This window comes from Danio aesculapii, chromosome 2, assembly GCF_903798145.1.
Source record: "Danio aesculapii chromosome 2, fDanAes4.1, whole genome shotgun sequence".
Lineage (NCBI taxonomy): Eukaryota > Metazoa > Chordata > Actinopteri > Cypriniformes > Danionidae > Danio > Danio aesculapii.
Window position 1 is genome coordinate 42,668,809 of NC_079436.1, and position 20,644 is coordinate 42,689,452.

General features: G+C 35.5%; 1 protein-coding gene across 2 annotated transcripts in view; it reads right to left on the bottom strand.

The window, feature by feature from the left end:
- adcy8 (adenylate cyclase 8 (brain)) overlaps positions 1-20,644 on the bottom strand; it is a 116,257-nt gene that overhangs the window by 79,295 nt on the left and 16,318 nt on the right. For both annotated transcript variants that reach the window (XM_056479906.1, XM_056479914.1), the window contains exons 2-4: positions 11,403-11,552; positions 3,276-3,406; positions 996-1,107 (exon numbers count right to left, since the gene is read on the bottom strand). In XM_056479906.1, the coding sequence (XP_056335881.1) occupies positions 996-1,107; positions 3,276-3,406; positions 11,403-11,552 (393 nt within the window). The remainder of the gene's footprint in view (positions 1-995; positions 1,108-3,275; positions 3,407-11,402; positions 11,553-20,644) is intronic.

Here is a 20,644-nt window from a genome sequence, read left to right on the forward strand (position 1 = left end):
AACTTGTTAAGTTAACTTAATTTGTGCTGGGACAACATAAATGAATTGTATGGAACCCTGTGGTTTTTACAGTGCAGTGCAGTGCAGTATTTATTACAGATTATCAATTCACTATATTCAATACTACAATATGCTTATATACAGTATTGTTATAAGTATATGTGTTGTAAATACTATTACATATACAGAGTAATATACTTTGCTATAGTGTGGTTAAAAACACTATAGTATTTACTTTTTTAGTTTAGTTTTAATTAACTTAAATAGTTAGAGTAATATGAAACCATTCATTTAAAGTTGTTGGTTGTAGCCACAGAATACAGATCATTAAGGCATTTGCTGTGCTTTATAGGAGTGGACAGAGCTAAATATCTAATTTCGCATAATCTTCTTGCTGTGATTCTCTAAATTGTGCATTTATCTGACATTTTCAACAACTGAAATTTGAATATTTAATTTAATTATGGCAAGAGATTCAAATGATTATGACTAGAGGGACTAGAGTTTCTTCAAACCTAAAAATAAAAATAAAGAACAAGATGTAAGGGCCAGAAAAAAAGGGCCAGAAAAAAGAGATGCTAACATCCAATTTGCATTTATTCTACACAACCCTTAATGAGTGTCTATGAGACATTCAGATAATTTGAATTCAGTCTACAGAATGTAACAGGAAACACTATATTACTACATTAATCTGAAAAAACTCAATTTTTAATTAATAGGAACTGTGGATTAAATGTGCACTGCAAACACTCCTATAGAATAATTCTTGACTTACTACAAACACTGTACTACATTTTACTCTCCAGTACAAACAGATTTAATGTCAGATTTAAATGTAATCGTCTTACACCCATCAGCATGTCATGCCAACACTTGAATATTAGGCAAACATAATAAAATACTATTATAAGTTTTTTACCTCGAAAGACACTGTGATTTAATTTACACTCATATGCATTGTGGTGAAAGTGTGTCATAGTAGGTTTACTCACATGTGCCAGTCGGTCGAAGCGTGCAAAGAGTTCGTTGAGCATTCGAACAAGTTCCTGAGCGGAGAGTGTGGTGGAAAGATTGGTGAAGCCCTTCACGTCAGCAAAGAGAATACTGTACAAAAGAAATGAGAAGAAAAAAATTAATTAATGAGAAAAAGAGGCAAGATTGTATAAATATACAAGCCAAATGTAAGTGTAAATTTATATACACACGCTGTGAAATCTACAGTTAGGGCGTAATTTCACCAGGCACGGTTGCCTTGAACTGTGCCGCAGCGCAGTTGTCCCCCATCCCCTCTTCCCTGATGGCTCACAATCACAATGCATCATTACCTTCTGAACCTGAGCACGCTTACGTCATCAATGATGCGACTGTTCAGTTTAACATGAAGAGAAGTGCTTTCGCTTAGCACAGTGGAGATTTCTTAAGTTATATAGTTTTAGTCGTTTGGGATGCAGTGACATGCAGTCAAATATTTTGCAAATGCTTTTGACGCTCATAAATAATCATAAAAGTCCTCGTGCTGCATGTATTAGGAGGTTTGCTGAAGGTGCAGCTGACGTGCAGTGAGGGGTTTGTGTCTTAAATAATTGATGAAAGTTTGCGTTCATTGATAAGTAAGAATTATTATTAGATCCATATGAAACAGTCCCTTAAAAGTGACATTGCGTCTTCAGTTTCGGGCTCAGGTGTGCTTTGCCAATCATTCTACAATTGTACCGCCCCAAAGCCCAATGGAACTGTGCTCTGGCACACCTCTTCCAGGGCCGGCCAACTGAACTGGACCTGGGCTTGATTCGGAGCACTCACACCTGTCAAACAAACCTGGAAACGTGCCTGGGCACGATTCGGATAGCATAGTGTGAGTGCACCATTACTCAGAGAAAAAATGTATAAAAGTTGTCATTCTTAGTAGTGCTATTTGAAAAGATATTAATATGTACTTTTAAGTGCTAATAAGCACCAATATGCACCCTAAATGAATAAATAAAATTAACTGAACAAATCAAATAAACATGGGTGTACATTTTTCAAAAGTGGTGCTGCACCAACAACAGTTTTTAGACCTTTGTAACTTAAAGGGGACCTATTATGCTACTTTTGTGTGTGTAAGAAGTTTCAGCTCAAAATACTCCACAGATAATGTTTTAGAACTCTTTGAACCTGCCCGTTTTAGGCTTTGATCCAAATTGTGCCATTTTGGTGACTGTCGCTTTAAATTCAAATGAGATTGTGCTCATTTCAAAAGAGGGCGGAGCTACAAATGCCTTTGTGTCAGAATAGTGGCAGATTCAAAAACAACACTAATGTCCTATGCTAATGAGGGAGAGATTGCCACCAATGGGCGGGGTTTTCCCCTTTGATGACACGTACAAAGGGAGAATGTCAATCAAAGTGTTTCTGTAGAATGTTTTTTTCAAGTGTGATTATAAAATATTTAATTTATAATTTTTTTACCATTATTAGGTGGTTATATTCACAGACTGTTGCCACACAATTGTGTTTGAACCATTTATAAAAGTGATTTTTGCATAATAGGTACTCTTTAATGTACCATTTAACATTTTGGGTTAAATAAGAATTTGCCAACAAGGACACGCTTTTAATAAGAAGTCACTTATAATGTTAATTATACATTTGTAATGTTCTTTTGACTGCTCAGATCAGTATATTGGAATGATTTCTTAATTATCAAGTGACATCAAAGACTGGAGTAATAAATATATTAATAATAACTGTAATAATATTTCACAATACTACTGAATTTGTAATCAAATGAATGCATACTTCATTTAAAATATTTTACAAATCTCACTGACCACAAGACAGATTACATAGAGTAGAATATGCTAAAGATGCATTCTTAAATCATTACTATGTGAAGGGAAATCATGTTAATGAACATTTTGTCTGAGATCATTCTGAATCCATTCATGTTACATACACATTGTGTAATCCGCAAATTAAAAGGATGGTGTAAAACCAAGAGCAAGCCATTGGGAGCGGTCAGATAGCTTCAATTGGACACAAATGGCCACAGAATGCTATTTTGGGGGATAGTAAGAGCTTGTTTGTTGCTTTTACAGGGACCGAAAGTGGTCTACAGGTTTGGGTTATAAAAGATAGTGACTCAGCCATAATCAAGGATGACTGAGCCATAACAGTGGATGACTGAGCCGTAATGGTGGGCGACTGAGCCGTAATGGCGGATGACTGATTCATTCGCGCTTCAATCTCTTCTGTTCTAGTCAAGACCGTAGCACAAAGACAGAAATTACCTCACGTTCTCATAGCGGTGGATGTAGATCCGGTGAAACTGGTGCTGTAGGGTCTCATCCTCCACGTTGGCCATGTCGTTAATCATCTCCAGCACAACAAAGCGCGGCAGCACCGACAACACCAGACGCTCCTAACACAAGAGCAGTATGGGTGAAGTGCTTCATTAAACATGGACTTAAGTCATTCAGTCTCTCAATGCACACTTATTGCACACAAACTTAATCGTATTGTATGGTCAGTTCTATTCAAAGTTTAACCAATTTTAACTAGTTTAACTGGTTCACTAGTCTTACTTCTAAACTACTTTACAAACCAGGGCTGTAACCACCAATAAAGTACATATGAAATCAGAACTAACCATATTGATTTTGTTAGCTCATATTGCTAGTTTTGTAGCGAACAATTCATCTGTACATGACATTAAGAAAAAAAAATTGTTGGCCCTTGTAATGTAAAATTGAAATCAGTTTTCAGTTAAATTCTCAAATTCTCTCTGTCTGTTGGACGGGCGTGGCTAAGTATGTTAGACACGCCCCTCCAACTGTCAGTTTTGACGGCACTATGACTACAAACAGAAATGGTGAGGAGAAGTTGTCCTTTAACCCCAATCAGATCACGGATTTCGGCACAATTTCTTGATGTAGGGTGTCGTGGGGATTCGTAAACAAAAAATGGGCATTGTGACACAAGATTCAATCGTTTCTTCTTGTGTAATGTGGCATAGTTCATGACAACCGATACCATGCCTGCAATGCCTTACGACACCATCGCAGAAAGTCTAGCATGTTTAATTTAACTTCATGTCGAGTTCCGTCACGTGGGCCACACTGTGCAATAGGAGCACATCATTTCTCGGTTATATTAGTGGGTGCTTCTGTTAATAAGCTGGTTAGGTTTAAAAAAATAGGCTGCATATTAACTTATGGGTGGGTCACGGGTGAATGAGATCAATCATTGTTTATGCAAACTTTAACTATGTTTTCTAAAATATTAAGGTATTTTAAGCAATTTTATCTGACAAACTGGCACATATATGCAGACATCTTCATTCTCACAACGAGTTTCTGAGTTCTCTCATCATTCCAACAGAGTTTGTTCTTTCGAGGTAATCTAGGAACATGTTCAGTGATGCGAATACATTGCAAAAGCCTGTCCTGCTTTTTCAAATTTGTCATTAATAGTGTAAACAGATTAATATAGGCTTATCGGAAACTGTGAATATTTCACTTTAATTTTATTTGGGCTAGATTATTTTTTCATTTAACAAAGCAACACAATCTCATGGCAATTCATGTTTTGGCACATATAGCGGCCTTGTTTTGAAGCGCATCACCTCAAATGTTATTCGTTAATCTTGTTTATAGAAAACTGACCAACAAAAGATACATTAAAATTAAATTAAAAAATTATAGCAAACGAAATATATTATACGAAAAATTATATTTTATATTCGAACAGTACTTTGTTTGCCCTCCACTACTGAACTATATGGGTGGATTATTTGTTTAGCTCTGAGGAAAATAAGGATTTAATGAATGCTTCACTGTGATTGTACCACAAATCTCAGTTACATGTATTTATTTGCAAATTTTTCAATATGTCATTATTTTAAAGATTTTGTCTTGAGCATCTGATTTTCCCTTGCTGCTGCTTATGTGCTTTCATATTCTCCGTCACACTCGTGGCAAGTTCAAGCGAACCCATGGTAGGAAAATATACGTTTAGATTTCAAAGAATTGTTATAGCAACACTTGTGACTTGCTTTTGGAAATAACACTCGAAGTCACAGGATGAATGATCTTGAAGGAACGTGTAGTCTGGCAAATTTGTTACTCTCAACAAGTCAATATTTTATCAATAAAATAAAAAAAAATAAATAAATTAAAAAATAAATTAAAAATAATAAAAAAATTAAAACAAAATAAAATCGCATAATCTGACATAGTGACTTTCGTAACCGACAATAAAAATCATGTGATCTAACTGGGGCTTTAGATTGTAATAACTTTTCTTGATCTTTCTAAATAAAATGCCTACTTTACATTTTCTCATTAAGTATTCTGTTTCTCTAGAAACAGCGTCACAATATGGAAAAAACAAAAACAAACAGTCGTAGCTTCTGGTTTGTGTGGAATTTAAGGGGGATTAAATGGGCAAATATTATAAAGATTAGGGCTGGTGTCTCATTGGTCGAACAGTACTCACCAATGTCTAAATAGATAAGTGGGCCAATGAAATCAATGAAAGCGGTGCTTTGATGTTCACAGAGTTTAAGACAGCAGTGCTTTCATTTTCAGAGTTAAAGAGTGTGAGGTAAGATGAAACTAGCTAAACATTTAACTGACAAGTATTTTATCTTACAAATCTCATTTTGCCATTATTAATATCCGTATGATGCTATACTACAGATTGTTTAGTGGGTGTCATTTTTGAATGATTTTGTTAAAAAAAAAAGTTCAAGAAGGTGACTTTTATTGACATTTTTCTTGTAGTCTGAAGCAGTGGATTGTATAAGAAATAATATTTTATAAAGAAATAAATTGGCAAAATAGCAGAAATGGTACTGGCTCATATCTCAGTATTTTGCATGACCAGCCCAACAATATATAGTTTCAGTCTGCTAAAAATGTCACTGAAAGTCAATGTTAAACATCAAAAGTTGTTGAAATGCAGATGTGTAAAAGTGAAAGTGTATTAAAACATAAAAATACCAATGAATCACCAATTATGGGAAATTGGAAACATTTTTTGTACTATAAATATTGGCCTAACAAATAAGAGCATACATTTGCATAGATTAAAATGCTAATAACAACTAGAATTAGCTCTTTTCTTCATCCCCTTAAATGCTTTTGTAATGCTTTAATTGCTTACATTAATTAAGAATAATTAAACCTAATAAAAGGAGCACAACACTTTTTTTCAATTGCTGAAATTCATTATGAATTAAAATATAATAGTTTTAGCATTATTATTTACCCCCACAAATTAATATGAGACGGCTTTCTTTGAGAGCAAAAATGTCTTGAAGTGATTTGTATCCAGTGAAACTTCCCTTAATGGTTCACCAGTCAATCAAATTTCCCAGAGCGTCCAAAACACAGGGCTATATATGGATGCATAGATCTTTTCTAACAAAATGTCCAAAGTATTTTGAAAGAAATTTAGAACCTAGTCCAACGTTGAACATTTGCCATTAGTACTAGTCTATACAGTATGACCAAAAAATGCTGCAATCAAATGAATGCATACATCTTTTAAAGGAATTTTACAAATCTCACTCACCACAAAACAGATTACATACAGTAGAATATACTAAAAATGCATTTTAAAATCATGTGACGGGAAATCATATTATTAAACATTGCTGTTTAATGGCAGCGTATGCATTTTTCAAGAGTTCACGCTAAGCTAATGCTTGATACTGATTGCAGGTTTGGCATGCTGTCCATTCTTGAGCCCGGGGCTCCCTCCTGGTTAGTTAGTATAGAATGGGGTCTGTGATCAGGTAGGTATTGAGAGTTCCCCAGGTGAAGAAGGGAAGAAGGGGGAGATGGGGTGATTTTTCAAAAACTAAGAAAAGGGAGGCATGGAAATCGGGCTATAAAATGGTGTAAAAGCAAGAGTAAGCCATTGGGAGTGGTCAGACAGCTTCAATTGGACACAAATCTCAATATGAGATTGTTTATTCCATCCATGCTTTGTTAAAGCTGAAATGTGTCATTTCTGCATCATTCACCTAACTTTTCCAAACATTTCCAATGCACTTTTTCTTTGGTTGGTCAAACCCAAGCCACAGATTGAACCAATAATGCTGTATATATCCAGATTCTTAAACAAGAATCAAAGTGTTTACACCGTTTTAACTTACATCCACCTCTCCATATTAGCTGAGGCAGAAAAAGTATTTTCAAATCTAAAAAAAAGACACACATCAGCATTAATTCTCCATTATCATGCTGTGGAGAAAGAGCTTGCGCTGCAAATCTGGATTCAACAAGCCAGAGGTTTGTGTTTACCGCTGGCCGGGCTGAAAGCAAGGGAAATTTTGGATAGATGGACATACAAAAGAAGAGGAAATGCAAGTATGTGCACACACACACACACACTCTCTGTGGTACCAGCATGGGCTCCACTTGACTGGCAAATAAAACCCACTTGAGCAAACAGCCGGAGAGCTCTTAGAGAAAGAGATGGGGGAGGAGACGGAGAGAGAGAGATTCCCTAAGGAGTCTGGAAACCTTTCTACACTAGCCTTCTGTCCCCACGAGACCCTCTTCTCATCTTTAAATCAATTACTCTCACCCACTGCGGCCCATTGCTGAAGAAGCAGTGCGATATAGAAACTTTATATATATGTGTGTGTGTGTGAGTGGGTGTTCACGTGTATGTAAAGTACCAATGTAAAAGTTTGAGGTCAGTATTTAAAAACACCTACATTGACAAGAAATTACTTATTGGTGTAAACAAAACAGATTATTTGTAATATGGTTTAGCTTACAAAAAATACTATTTCAATCTATGTTAAAGGTGCATAGAACGTAAATCTAGATATACCAAGACATAGCTGAATAATAAGAGTTCAGCACATGGAAATACTGTGAGCCTAAAACACCATTGTATTCTGGTTTTCATGTAAATCCTCTAAATGCAAAATCCCAGTAATAAAGGCCAATCTGAACAAAACACCACAACTCTGATGATCCACATGGGATCATTAATATGCACGCCTCAGGCTGCGTTTAATTGGACACAGCTTTACCTCATGACATTACAACAATGATCAATTCTCGCTTATTTTTAGTTTATCTAAGCTTATGTTTACAATGTATGTGGGATTCCTATTTTGAAAACATGTTATAAGGAAGAGTAATGCTGCGGTCACAATGCACTTTTCGCCCCATAGACTTCCATTCATACGCAGATAAATGCGGCAGACCGGAAACACAAGCTTGTGTAACAAGTTTCGTAGTTCGCTGCGTAGCAATGTTCAAGCTTGGTGAACTCTGACCTGCGAAATTGAATCACGTGATTGAGTGAGACCAATAAAGATCAAAACATGACCTCTCTGTACAGAAATTTAAAATATGGAGTAACAGCTTGCTTTTTTAACAACCCAGGCTCATTCTGAAAACGTACCACCATATACATTTCTGGAGAGTGCCAAATATGTCCCAGGAGGTAAATTTTTTTGCAGTTTTTGTTTTCTCAAATCCAACCGAGGCTGCGTTGTATGCTTTTTCAGATCTCAAATTTCGCTTGCGAGTGTCATTAGCGCCTCCTGTTCTCGCGTAAATCCACCAGAGGCCGCTGTCGACTGACTGCCTGACTGACAGAATAACTGACAGACTGATCGACTGACCCACCCTCCTCCTTCCCTAAACCCAACCAGTGTTTTCAAAAGCACTGACTGATCCGCCCACCCACTTCCCTAAACCCAACCACAGTGTTTTCAAAAGCAATCCAGAAAAAGAAAAGCCCTCTCCTGATTTTTACCATATTTTCAGATTTTACCACATTCTCACCCTGTTATTCACTTGTTTATTTAATTTTTTGGTTCTGTTTTTGTCTTAATCGCTTTCTGGAAGCGTTCTTTGCCAGACTCGAACTCCGTCATCGTGATCAACTCCTCTCTGCCTCTCAAGTCCGCTGATGTACATGGCGAGCTACTGGACAAACTGGTAACAGCGGGAAAGCTGTCCATTCGGAAGTAAGCGGTCAGCTGATAAGAGTGAAAAGGAACTGCATCATACTTTATAATTTGTGATCTCCAGAAATGCATATAGAGCTACATTTACAGAATGAGCCTATTTAGTTTTTTAATGTCTAATAATGTTTAATCCCACCACTTTTCACAGCGCCATACAATAGAATTTTGTATGCTCAAAATCTAGTGTGACCGCAGCTTAAGCAGTTCTGTGAAGCAGGCATCCATGTAGGACAACTGAGCTCATCTCTTCACTTTTATTAGTTTAGCGTGTATATTATGAAATTTGCCTATTCGCTTATGTTTTTAATAAGGTAACGACATGTGCATTTATAATGAGTTAACAAACGCTTGTGAACTGCTTAATATAAGTATTTAATGCATGTTTAAGGATCATGTTATATCACTCAGATTTAATATATTGTTGTTGTTTTTATACGTATTTTTGGGGTTTTTCACCTTTAATAAACAGGACAGTTGCGAGTATAGACAGGAAAGCATGGGGAGCAGAGAGAGGGGAAAGATCCGCATTAGACCTCAAGACAAGAATTGAACTCGGGTCACCATGAACACAACGGGGTGCCATGTGTCGACACACTAACCACTACATCAGTGGCACTGACATCGTTAACAAATTAAAATGATTTTTATACCTTTAATATTTCACTTTTATTTCAACATCTTGTTTGCTGTTTGTAATTGTTTACAAGATGTACAAATTGAAAGCAATTTACAAGCAAATTACTGGTAGCTTCACAGAACATTTTTCTACACCAATTTAGATTTTTTTTTAGAAATATTAAATTGATCAAAAGAATATAGTGTTTCCCAGCACAGTGCTGAGTTGTGCAGACTCCCTAGTTTTTCGCAATTCCGCGATTGCTGAAACCAACGCAAAGTCAACAGTCACAAATTTTCGCGATCCTGCAATTGTCAATTGCAAATTTTTGGGAATTACCACCACAAAATCAGTCATTTTTATCGCAAAAAAAAATCACAAGACCGTATTGGGAAGTCATCTGTATATTGGAATAAATGGTAAATGAATGGCTTGTGTATGGTGACAGACCTATTTGAACAGGGTGTATTTATGTCCTACAGCAATCTTGTGACAAACTACAATTTAAAAGGAAAGGAAAATTTTTTGAAATACCTTCAAATACGAAACTGTGTCTCCACAAAAATCCAACACAAGTGGAAACCATATCCTAGACTTTTTTACACTGCCTCATCTACAACAAAAGGCCTGTTTTCTACAGGATGACCAACCATGTGCTCAGAAATGACTGCATACACTTAAAGACAATTTGGGAAAAGGACATCTAGAATGCAATAGGGGATGAGGAATGGAAAAGTATTTTGTCAAACACTGGTAAACACGTAAGACAAGCGAGAGGACAATTTACTCAGCATAAAATTGTACACAGGTTTTCCTTCACACCTGTCCGACTCAATAGAATGGGTTTGGCAATTAATAATGTTTGTTGGAAATGTCAAAAAGAGAGAGGCACATTTATTCATTGTATTTGAAACTGTTTACTAGTTCAGCCTTTTTGACGCCAAACCCTAAATATTTTGAGTAAATGGCTTGGAACATTAATACCACTGTCACCAAGGTTATGCTTACTGGGAGTTAGGGAACAGATGCCAAATATTACAAAAGGAAAGTTCACAGTCATCATGGTGGGGATTTCAGCGACAGCTAGAGTCATCTTAAAACACTGGAAAACTCCCAAAATTCCAGAGTTAAAATAATGGGCTAATATAATGACTAAAACTTCATTTATAAAAAATATATATATTTTGTTTGTGTTTTTCTGTTGAAAATAGTTTAAGCAGAACATTTGTGCAATAAATGTAACTATTTTGTCAGTTTAGTGGATAATTCGTATGGTTTCAGTTGTACGAATATGTATGTTTTTGATTTAAGAAGGCGTGACACCAAACTCCACCACTAAACCCAACCATCATTGCGGGATGAACAACTCGTACTAAAATGCACAAATGAGATTGTATAAATTCAAACGAATTCATACATTACGAATCGGTGTGAGATGTAAAACCAACGCAAAATCAAGTCGCAAATTTTCACGATCCTGCAAAATGTTTAATTTAAAGACAAAATAATTGCAAAAAAACATAAATAATCTCATAAAATATCCAATTCCAAACCATATAATCATGTTACATTTATTTCAGTTTGCAATTAATTGTTTTACATGACTTCTAGACGTTGTATACACAGCGCACGTGAGGTTGAAACTACAATGTATGCTCCAGAAAAAAATATGCTTTTGCACAATTTGTTAAAAAAATGTCTTTGTTTATCCCTCATACAGTAAACACACACTTCCTGGAAACCTCTGGCTACAAACAGGTTTACATGAGTCATGGTGAGTGTGTGGGGGAAAAGACTCACCTGCCGCTGGTTCTCCGTCTCCAGGCGGAGCCGAGCCTCGATGCACCTGCGTGTCTCCAGAAAGGCCTGGCGCTGCGCACGGTCTGACAGGTAGCTGATAAACATCCCTGCAGTGTTTATACATAAGAACAGCAGCACCTGAGCTAGCAGCTGAAGACAGAGAGAAAGAGAGAAGGAAAACACACTTTACTCACTTAAGCATTTAACACGCTAAACTGCAGGTGGAGCTGCACAGAGATACAAATTAACTACATCCGTTTTTCAGCTGCTGTATGACAGAATGCAGAATTATACAGCTGAAAGGTAAACAGAACGAGCGAGGGATTTGGAACATTTTCCAGACGTCCTGGAAATATGAAAATATAACAAATATTATGCAGTTTTTTTTAGCAAAAACATATTGCAACCTTCAAACCCCATATACACTCTAAAAACAATCAGTTACTTTACTTAAATTGTTGTCTTAAAAGCAAGAAGTTGAATTTACTTTAAAAAGTGAGTAACCCATTGTAACTTGGAATGGTTAACTTAATTTATATAATTTTGCACATACAGTAATTCATTTACTTTATCGTTTAAAGGCAATGGGTTATCTCACTTTTTGAGTTAAGTCAACTAATCCCTTTAAAAGCAATGGGTTTACTCACTTAAAGCAAAGCAAACTAATCCCCACAAACATAAGTCCATAACATCCTGCACATATGGACAGTTGTGCAATATTATCACAAATTATCACACATTTATGTAAAATATTACATTATTATGAGTGCTGTCAAACCATTAATTGCGATTAATCACATCCAAGATATAAGTTTGTATTTACATAAAATATACAAGTGTACTGTGTGTATTTATGTATATATGTACATAATAAACCTCTTGTCTTGTAGAGCTGCGCATCGATGGATTACTCTTCAGTTTTTGGATTCTCAGCAGTAAATATTAAACCACACTGAACTCAACTGAACTAAACTTAAACTCTAAAAACTGAACTGACACTGTTTCAATTCACTATCCTCTTCTATGTGAAGCTGCTTTGACACAATCTACATTGTAAAAGCGCTATACAAATTAAGATGAATTGAATATGTATAAATACACACACATACTGTGCATAAAATACATATCTGTACATATATACCAGTTTAAAACTAAATTAAAGATGCATCTCTTTGCATTAGCATACACATTAAACACAAATGCTTTTGAAATCCAAATCCTCTAAAGGATTGTTAGTCTGCATTATTTAGGGCAACCGAAGCCAGGAACACTTCCCAAAAAACAGTATAATTTGAACAGCATCTGCGCTTATGTTAGTCTGTTTTTATTATTCCCGAGGTTTCCATTATCCTGGACCAGGCCGTATCCTGAGCAGCTGCTGTGGTGGTCATTAAGGAGTGGAGAGCATGGGACTGATTCCTGTAAGACCCCAGTGACAGATGAGTCTTCTCATTGATCCTGAACGGCCAGCCTGTACACCAGCTGGTGACCTCTCCTCCTGCAGCTTCTCCACGATGGACGTCCAGCGGAGACGTGGCCATAGGAGAAATGGTCATGCCCAAAAGAGCCTGGCTCCTCTCGAGGTTCTCTCTTTTTCTTTCACTTTTGTCAATTGTTGAAGTTTGTTTCTCGCAGCTTCGGGACTTGTGGAGCTGTGCATCAATGGATTTGCTCTACAGTGTTTGGACTTCCAGCAGTGAAATTTAAACCACACTGAACTGAACTAAACTGTACTTCAACACTGAAAACTGGACTGAGACTGATACAATTTTCTATAATCTTCTATGTTAGGCTGTTTTGACACAATCTACATTGTAAAAGCGCTATAGAAATAAGATTAATTGAATTGAATAAATATATAAACAAAATAAAATACAAAAATGCACTAAAATATGTTTACATATACAGTCAAGCCCGAAATTAGTCATTACTTTTATTCAACCAACAAGATGTTGTTTTTTTTTAACCGGAATGGACACAGTCTTCTCCCAAAAGTCAATAAGATGATGTACAAGAGGCATTATTGTGGAAAAAAATATAAATCTTAGCTTTTATTTATATGTGAACAAAAATTTTAAGTCAGAATTTGCCAGGGGTATGAATTATTTTGGCCTTGACTGTATATTTATATATAATTTGTATTATATAATTTTATATATTAATATAAACAAGGATTTTATACAATATAGTCATGCATATATTTATTCAAACAAAAATATATATAAACATATATATATTATTAAAAAAAATTTAATTTTTTGTTTTGGATGCGATTAATCACGATAAATCATTTGACAGTACTCTTTACCATATATTTACCTAACATTCTATCCCACAACCTCCCTCAGGCATAAACAGGGGTACAGTATCCAAAACACACTGAGATCAGGATCAAGTTTTTCTTGCATTATAACACCATATGGAAGATGTTCAGTGACATAAACAGGTGAAAAATTGTGATTTGGTTAATATTTCAATTTTGGTGAATTTATGAAAAGAATATTTCCTCAAGTTTGCCGATAGTATCCGTTTTTTGGCGAAGTAAACTTCATTTACTTAAGAATTTAATTATTTTTACTTGCATTTGACATTTTGAAAGTGTAAATTTGCATTCTACAGAAAAATACTGAAATGCTTATTTTCATATAAATGCAATACTATTCCCCAGGAGACAGAAGCTAAATGTCATCTTTTCTCTATTTCACACACACACACACGGACGCACGCACGCAGGCACGCACACACACACACAAACAAACGAGTGTGCAATTAATAAATGTCAGTCATATACTGGAGGCACAATATTTTACACTTAATAAGCATGCTATTATTTTAATTGTACGCATTTAAAAGCAAAAACAGAGATAGAAAAAAACTTCTTTTTTCAGGTCTAATTATTTAATTACCGCTTTGAACTGTTTCTGATAAAATTCCTACACACTGTGTGTCTAATAAAAAAATTGTCAAAATATAAAGCCGAAACCATTAAGCTTTAAATGTCCATTTATTTATATCTTACTGCTTTACTGCTTAAGTACATTAGTAGAAGGAGTCACTTCCAGTGGTTTGAGTGCTTTAGATTGAGAATAGCATGAACTAGCCTTTAGGCAACAGCTGAGCTATTCAACTACCATGCATTTCCAATTAGCTTTCATTTTCTGATTGACTTTCCACAGCCCAGAAGAAAACAAGTGAATAAAAACACAAGTCCCATTCAGCCCATCCATTAGGGGGAGCTGCAAATGCAAATGAAAAAAAAAAAATCAAAGGTTGGTGCCAAATTGACTTGTATGAACAATGTTTTTTTTCTAAATTTAGCAATTCTGGATTGCACCAGTACCTATGGAGCCAGATCAGTCTCAAAAATAATACTTTTACAAAATAAAATTCTGTACAACTCACATTTACACAATCCAGTTTGTCAATTTGTAAACACACAATTTCTAAATTCAAAAGCAAAAATCATAAATATTTTTGCTAAATGAATTTGCATATTTTTAAATCTAATTTTTAATTTACGAATTGGATTTGTGTATTTGTGAATTGTTTTGAATTTACGGATTAGATTTGCGTACTTTTGAATTGCGTTTTGAATGTGTATTTTTTAATTGTGTTTTGAATTTACGAATTGGATTTGTGTATTTCTGAATCGTGTTTTGAATTTCTGAATTGGTTTTGTGCAATTTTGAATTGTGTTTTAATTTACGAATTGTTTTTGTGTATTTTTGAATCTTGTTTTGAATTTACGAATTGTATTTGCATACTTTTGAATCGTGTTTTGAATTTACGAATTGGATTTGCATACTTTTGAATCGTGTTTTGAATTTACAAATTGGATTTGCGTAGTTTTGAATCGTGTTTTGAATTTATGAATTGGATTTGTGTATTTTTGAATCGTGTTTTGAATTTACGAATTGGATTTGCATACTTTTGAATCGTGTTTTGAATTTACAAATTGGATTTGCGTAGTTTTGAATCGTGTTTTGAATTTATGAATTGGATTTGTGTATTTTTGAATCGTGTTTTAAACTTACGAATTGTATTTGCATACTTTTGAATCGTGTTTTGAATTTACAAATTGGATTTGCGTAGTTTTGAATCGTGTTTTGAATTTATGAATTGGATTTGTGTATTTTTGAATCGTGTTTTAAATTTACGAATTGGATTTGTTTATTTTTTAATCGTGTTTTGGACTTACAAATTGGATATTGTAAATGTGAATAGTGTTGTGCATGTATGAATTCTATTTTTTAAATGTATTATTTTTGAGACTGATCTGGCTCCATATTACCTACATTTAAAAATACTATAAATCATACATTTTCATAAAAGACCCACCACTCAGAACAAATGCATCTCTTTTCTACCAGTGATAAGTTTTTAAATTTGTCCCGACTAATGAATTCTGCTTATCTCAGTTCATCCACCACACAAAATATATTTAAAGCCCTCCAAAACTGCAGTCTACAGTGTGATTGACTGGCTGCTGTGCAATTTCCAGGGCTCAGAGTGAAACTATTGTGTTTACAAGGTACAATTATGCTGCCTAAACGTGCTATTGAAATGTACAACTTCCCACTTCTGAAGTTGTAATTATGAGTTTGTTGCAGTCAAGTGCCTGGTTGGAGAAATTATAAAGAATTAGGAGTCATGGAGAAAGCCAGGTTTCACCCCTGCCTGCTTCTTTGGGATGTGTAATTTTGAAGTTAAAATGTATACCAGATAAGGCAAGATTAAGCTGCTGGAATGTATAGTGTCCTGTGTGTCCAGATAAGCAGCGTGCTGAGCATTCTGGATTAACATGTTTTTCACTGCATATACAAATAAACTAAGCATCAGATTGTTGTTTACATGGAAATATGTATGAATTTTAATAACAAGACAATGTGATGTGGTAAAAAAAAGTAAAAATATGGTCTCCTTTCTGCCACATGCAAAGCTTAGAGCTTACTGTAATGCATTTTAAGAAAGATAATGTTGTTTATTCGATAATAAATTTACCAAACCATGACAGATACTCTGAGGTAAACAACACCATTGGATTGCAGAGCAAAATAGATTTCTCTGCCATTTATGCTATCTAAACCATGTGGAAGCTGCTAAATCATATAGAAAACAACTCAGTAAACAAGAAAAGGTGTAACATTTTAATAAAAGTGAAGATAATAGCTCTATTCTGCTTGATTTGTTATAACTTTTGTCAGTCTTTAGTTCTCCAAATGTTTGTTTTACTGGTCCGACTGATTATTACAAGTAGGTATCACTGCAGCACGGAGACCCGCAAGTGCATGGAGGGATTACACAGCAGGTAGGCTGGTGTAAGAGTAGACATTCATAACACAACAGGTTACTGTGAGACTGGGTTTAGGGTTAGGATAGGTCTAGACACTCATAAAACACAATAGGTTGAACTCTGTCACGTACAAGACATTAAATTAATGAAAATTCCAGAAGGTTTGCACAGCCCACTTGGAGCTCATGTCCAACCCACTTGGAGCTGGCTCAGACCTCAAACAGGTCAAAATATAACTATGATTGGTCATTTTCAAAAATATGTAAATTTCATTTGCTTCATTGTTGACAATCGGCTCTTTTAAAGTGATAGTTTACCCAAATCTGAAAATTCTGTCATCATTTACTCATCCTTCACTTGTTCCACAGCAGTTTGTGTTTGTTTTTTGTTCTGTTGAACACAAAATAAGATGCATTCAACAGTTCGCCTGCACGGATAATAGGCAAAATTCTTAGGCGTATTTGACGTGCTGTCCAAGGAGAGGGTTCTGAGCTCGGAGAGACCCCCTGGCAAATATTATTCCCCTTGTCATGAAAGAAAAGAGACTGAGAGGAGTCTAAGTGCAGTGTCGAGCCCAACCTCAAGACGCTCCCTTCCCAGGTTAAGGTGTGGTAAGGTGGGATGCTGATGATCAAAAAACACGCATTTATAGGGGTTTGGTCTTGCACTGATTGGATAAGGGTATGATTAAATTATCGATGATCCTCATGTGCTTCTCTCGGAATTAGTTTTTAAAACTTCACTTCAAGAATGTTTGAAACCTGCAACTATTGTCTTCCAAAGTATTTGTTTTTCCTACTATAGAATTCAAGTACAGGTTTCTAACATTTTTCAAAATATCTTGTTTTGTCTTCAACAGAAAAAGGAAACCCACAAAGTCACTTACAGTAAGTATGAGTAAATGTATCAATACAGAAGAGACACAGTCTTTCTGACTGTTTGAACAATTGTCAGATTAATGAATTATTAAAATAACAGTTTGTTGCAAATCTAATCAACACCAGAGACACTCTTCACTCTCAGAAATAAAGTTACAAGATGTGTCACTGGGGCAGTTTCAAATGAAATGAAATTAAGTATTGATAATTTGAAATTAAATATTTCAAATAAGTTTGAATGGTTTCAAAAGGTACATTTTTGTTCCTAGCAGGTCCTTAAAGGTACATATTGATATCCAAAACGTACAAATGTGTTCCTTATAATACCTTAAAGGTACAAAATTTAAGTCGTGGCATATCGTGGACGTATGGAATACTGTTTTGGGGTCTAAGCCGCTACTCTTTTCATTTGAGAAAATATTCGTTTAGGACCACATTTTGTTCATATCACACATTAAGGTAAATTTTCTATAAAGTCATGGTGTGCACAACAGTCTCTGGACATGCTGCATCACAAATCCCAAAATTTGTACAATTTCTAAAAAATGTATCACTATCTGGCCATCGGATATTAGGCATGGATATGTATATTGCGATCGTGATTTTCGAAAGTATTACAGCGCTTTGTAAACGTTTATTATTACCATTTGTTGAGTCTCCCCATACAGTTTGCTATAGTGCTTGGACCCAGAATTGTTTCTCAATTCCAAAAACACAGACCGGTCTTGCCAGGTGTCCTCGGAAGAACGAACTCGGGAGACCACGAGAACTGAGAACGTGTCCTTTGAGAAATGAGATGCTGCGTTCTTCCTGATGGTCACATGACCTTCACAGGTTTTTTAATGGAAAATTATTTAAACATTACAGCATTCATACAAAGATTTATTGTTTTTCCCCCATTTCAAAATTTATACTAAGCAATAAAAACATTATAAATATACATTGCACAATATAAATTAAACAGATTTTAATACGGATTTCAGCAAATAAACACCCTTAATGTGTTTATTCCTTAATTAAGATGCCCATGATAATGTTTACTTTTACCGTTTCATTTAGGGAAACTCCTGAGGTAAATAAGTGATATCTCTGAACTTTAATAATAAATCTAAATAAAATGCTGCGCTTCCCACCTCCAGTCGCAATGACTTCTGGGACTTCCAGAGCGAGTTCGGTGCTCAAGTCTGCATCGGTCCGTTCTTGAGTATTGGAACTGAACTTTGGCAGTTGATGATGACATTACACGAGAACACGAGGACGCAAGACCGCTGAAGAACACATATTGAAAAACAGCCACCATGTTTGATGTAACCTCAACCAAAACATGAAAAAAGGGTGGGGCATAGTTTAGCTCCATCTCTTAAAAAACAGCCAATAGCATTTCGTTTTATCACCACTCTGCCAGTGAGAGTGGTTGAGCACAGGCACATCAAATATGAAGCGTCTTGAAGGGGGCGGGGCATGTCAAATACTAGAGAGCATTCGATTGGTCACGATTTGATGAGAAACTGAAGTATGAGGTGAGGTGAGGTGAGTAAAACCATTGATACATTAAGGCAGAAGTGACAAACTACAAGCTTTACATGTTTACCATTTCAAGTTTATATCTAAACGTGAATTTTGTTTGGGAGCACATAAGCTTATAGACATAAAACTAACATACTAACCTCTAAAAAAACTTTATTTTAATTTCATAGGACCTTAAAAGGTAAAAGTGTACCCTAAAACTAATGTTTACCTGTGTGGTACAAAAGTGTGCCTTTCGGAAAGATACCACCCCAGTGACAGATTTTGTACCTTTATTTCTGAGTGTGTTCCTGTCCATCCAAACAATCCTTAGTTTAATCGATTATTAAAATAATTATTTGTTTCCGCCAAATCGACAAATCAATAGATTCATCGATTATCAAAACAATCCTTAGTTTCAGGTGCACACTTATATTTAGACGTGTGACAAACAAACACATCTAGTTTGCTGCATTTGGAACATATACTGTCCCACTCTCATAGGAATCCAAAAATACACATGCTTTACCAAACATGTCGTGAAACCTCCAGAGAGTGTGATGTAACCACCTGCAATCATTAACGCTCTGAAACAATCACTGAACAAACATGTTCAGGCATGTCTCTGCACCTATTACTACAAAAGCCTCATAGGCATTTTCTGTGCGACTGTGTGTGTGTGTGCGTGTATTTGTGTCTTGGTGAGAGTCATCCCTCTGGGAATCTAAATTTTATGACAGATTAACAAGCCCCCCCATGCTTTACAGTTTCAATTACTTTGGGCTTTTTTTGTCCCGAGGGAAGTAAAGGGCTGCCATTTCAGACAGAGTCGAGCAAAGGGGCTCTAATTAATACAAACCCTCCAGAACACACACACACACACACACACACACAATCGCACACACTGCATAATTAATGCAGTAAACATTATCAACATTCAAAAATCAAGCTAGCATGCAAATGGACTAAAATAAGACTTCTAATGCTTGTAATCGCTGCCGCTTGTTATTGTAAATGATATTTACAAGCATAAACCTCAACAGTCACTTCAGCGATGTTTGAGCCTTATAAAATATACAACAGAGCAAACACATAAGGGTCAGTGATGTGGACAGTTTTAATAGGAAACCTCATTATTTCAGAGTTTCCCCCGTTCAAATCGCTGACCTTAAAATAGATCATCTCATATCGCTCAAATCCCTCTCCACATACAAAAACATGAACAGCCTACAGACTAATGAAACAATTATGTTCCAGTGTGTGTTTTGTTACAGTATCGTCTTATCTGTAGTAAAAATGAATAGACTAAATTGTGAAAACTACTGAAAGTTCAAATAAAATAAATAAAACAAAAAAAAGTGGAATATGTTTTACAAGAAGCAATTTTGGGCATGTTTAAAGGGGACCTATGATGAAAATCATCTTTTGTAAGGTTTTTAAAAATTTCCTGACGTTAAAATAGGATCCAAATCCACAACGTGGCGTAGGAGTGCGGTTTTCCCCGCCCACTAATTTTATTGCCTTGTTTCTACAATACCATGTGTAAACATGTCCACAGACCATTT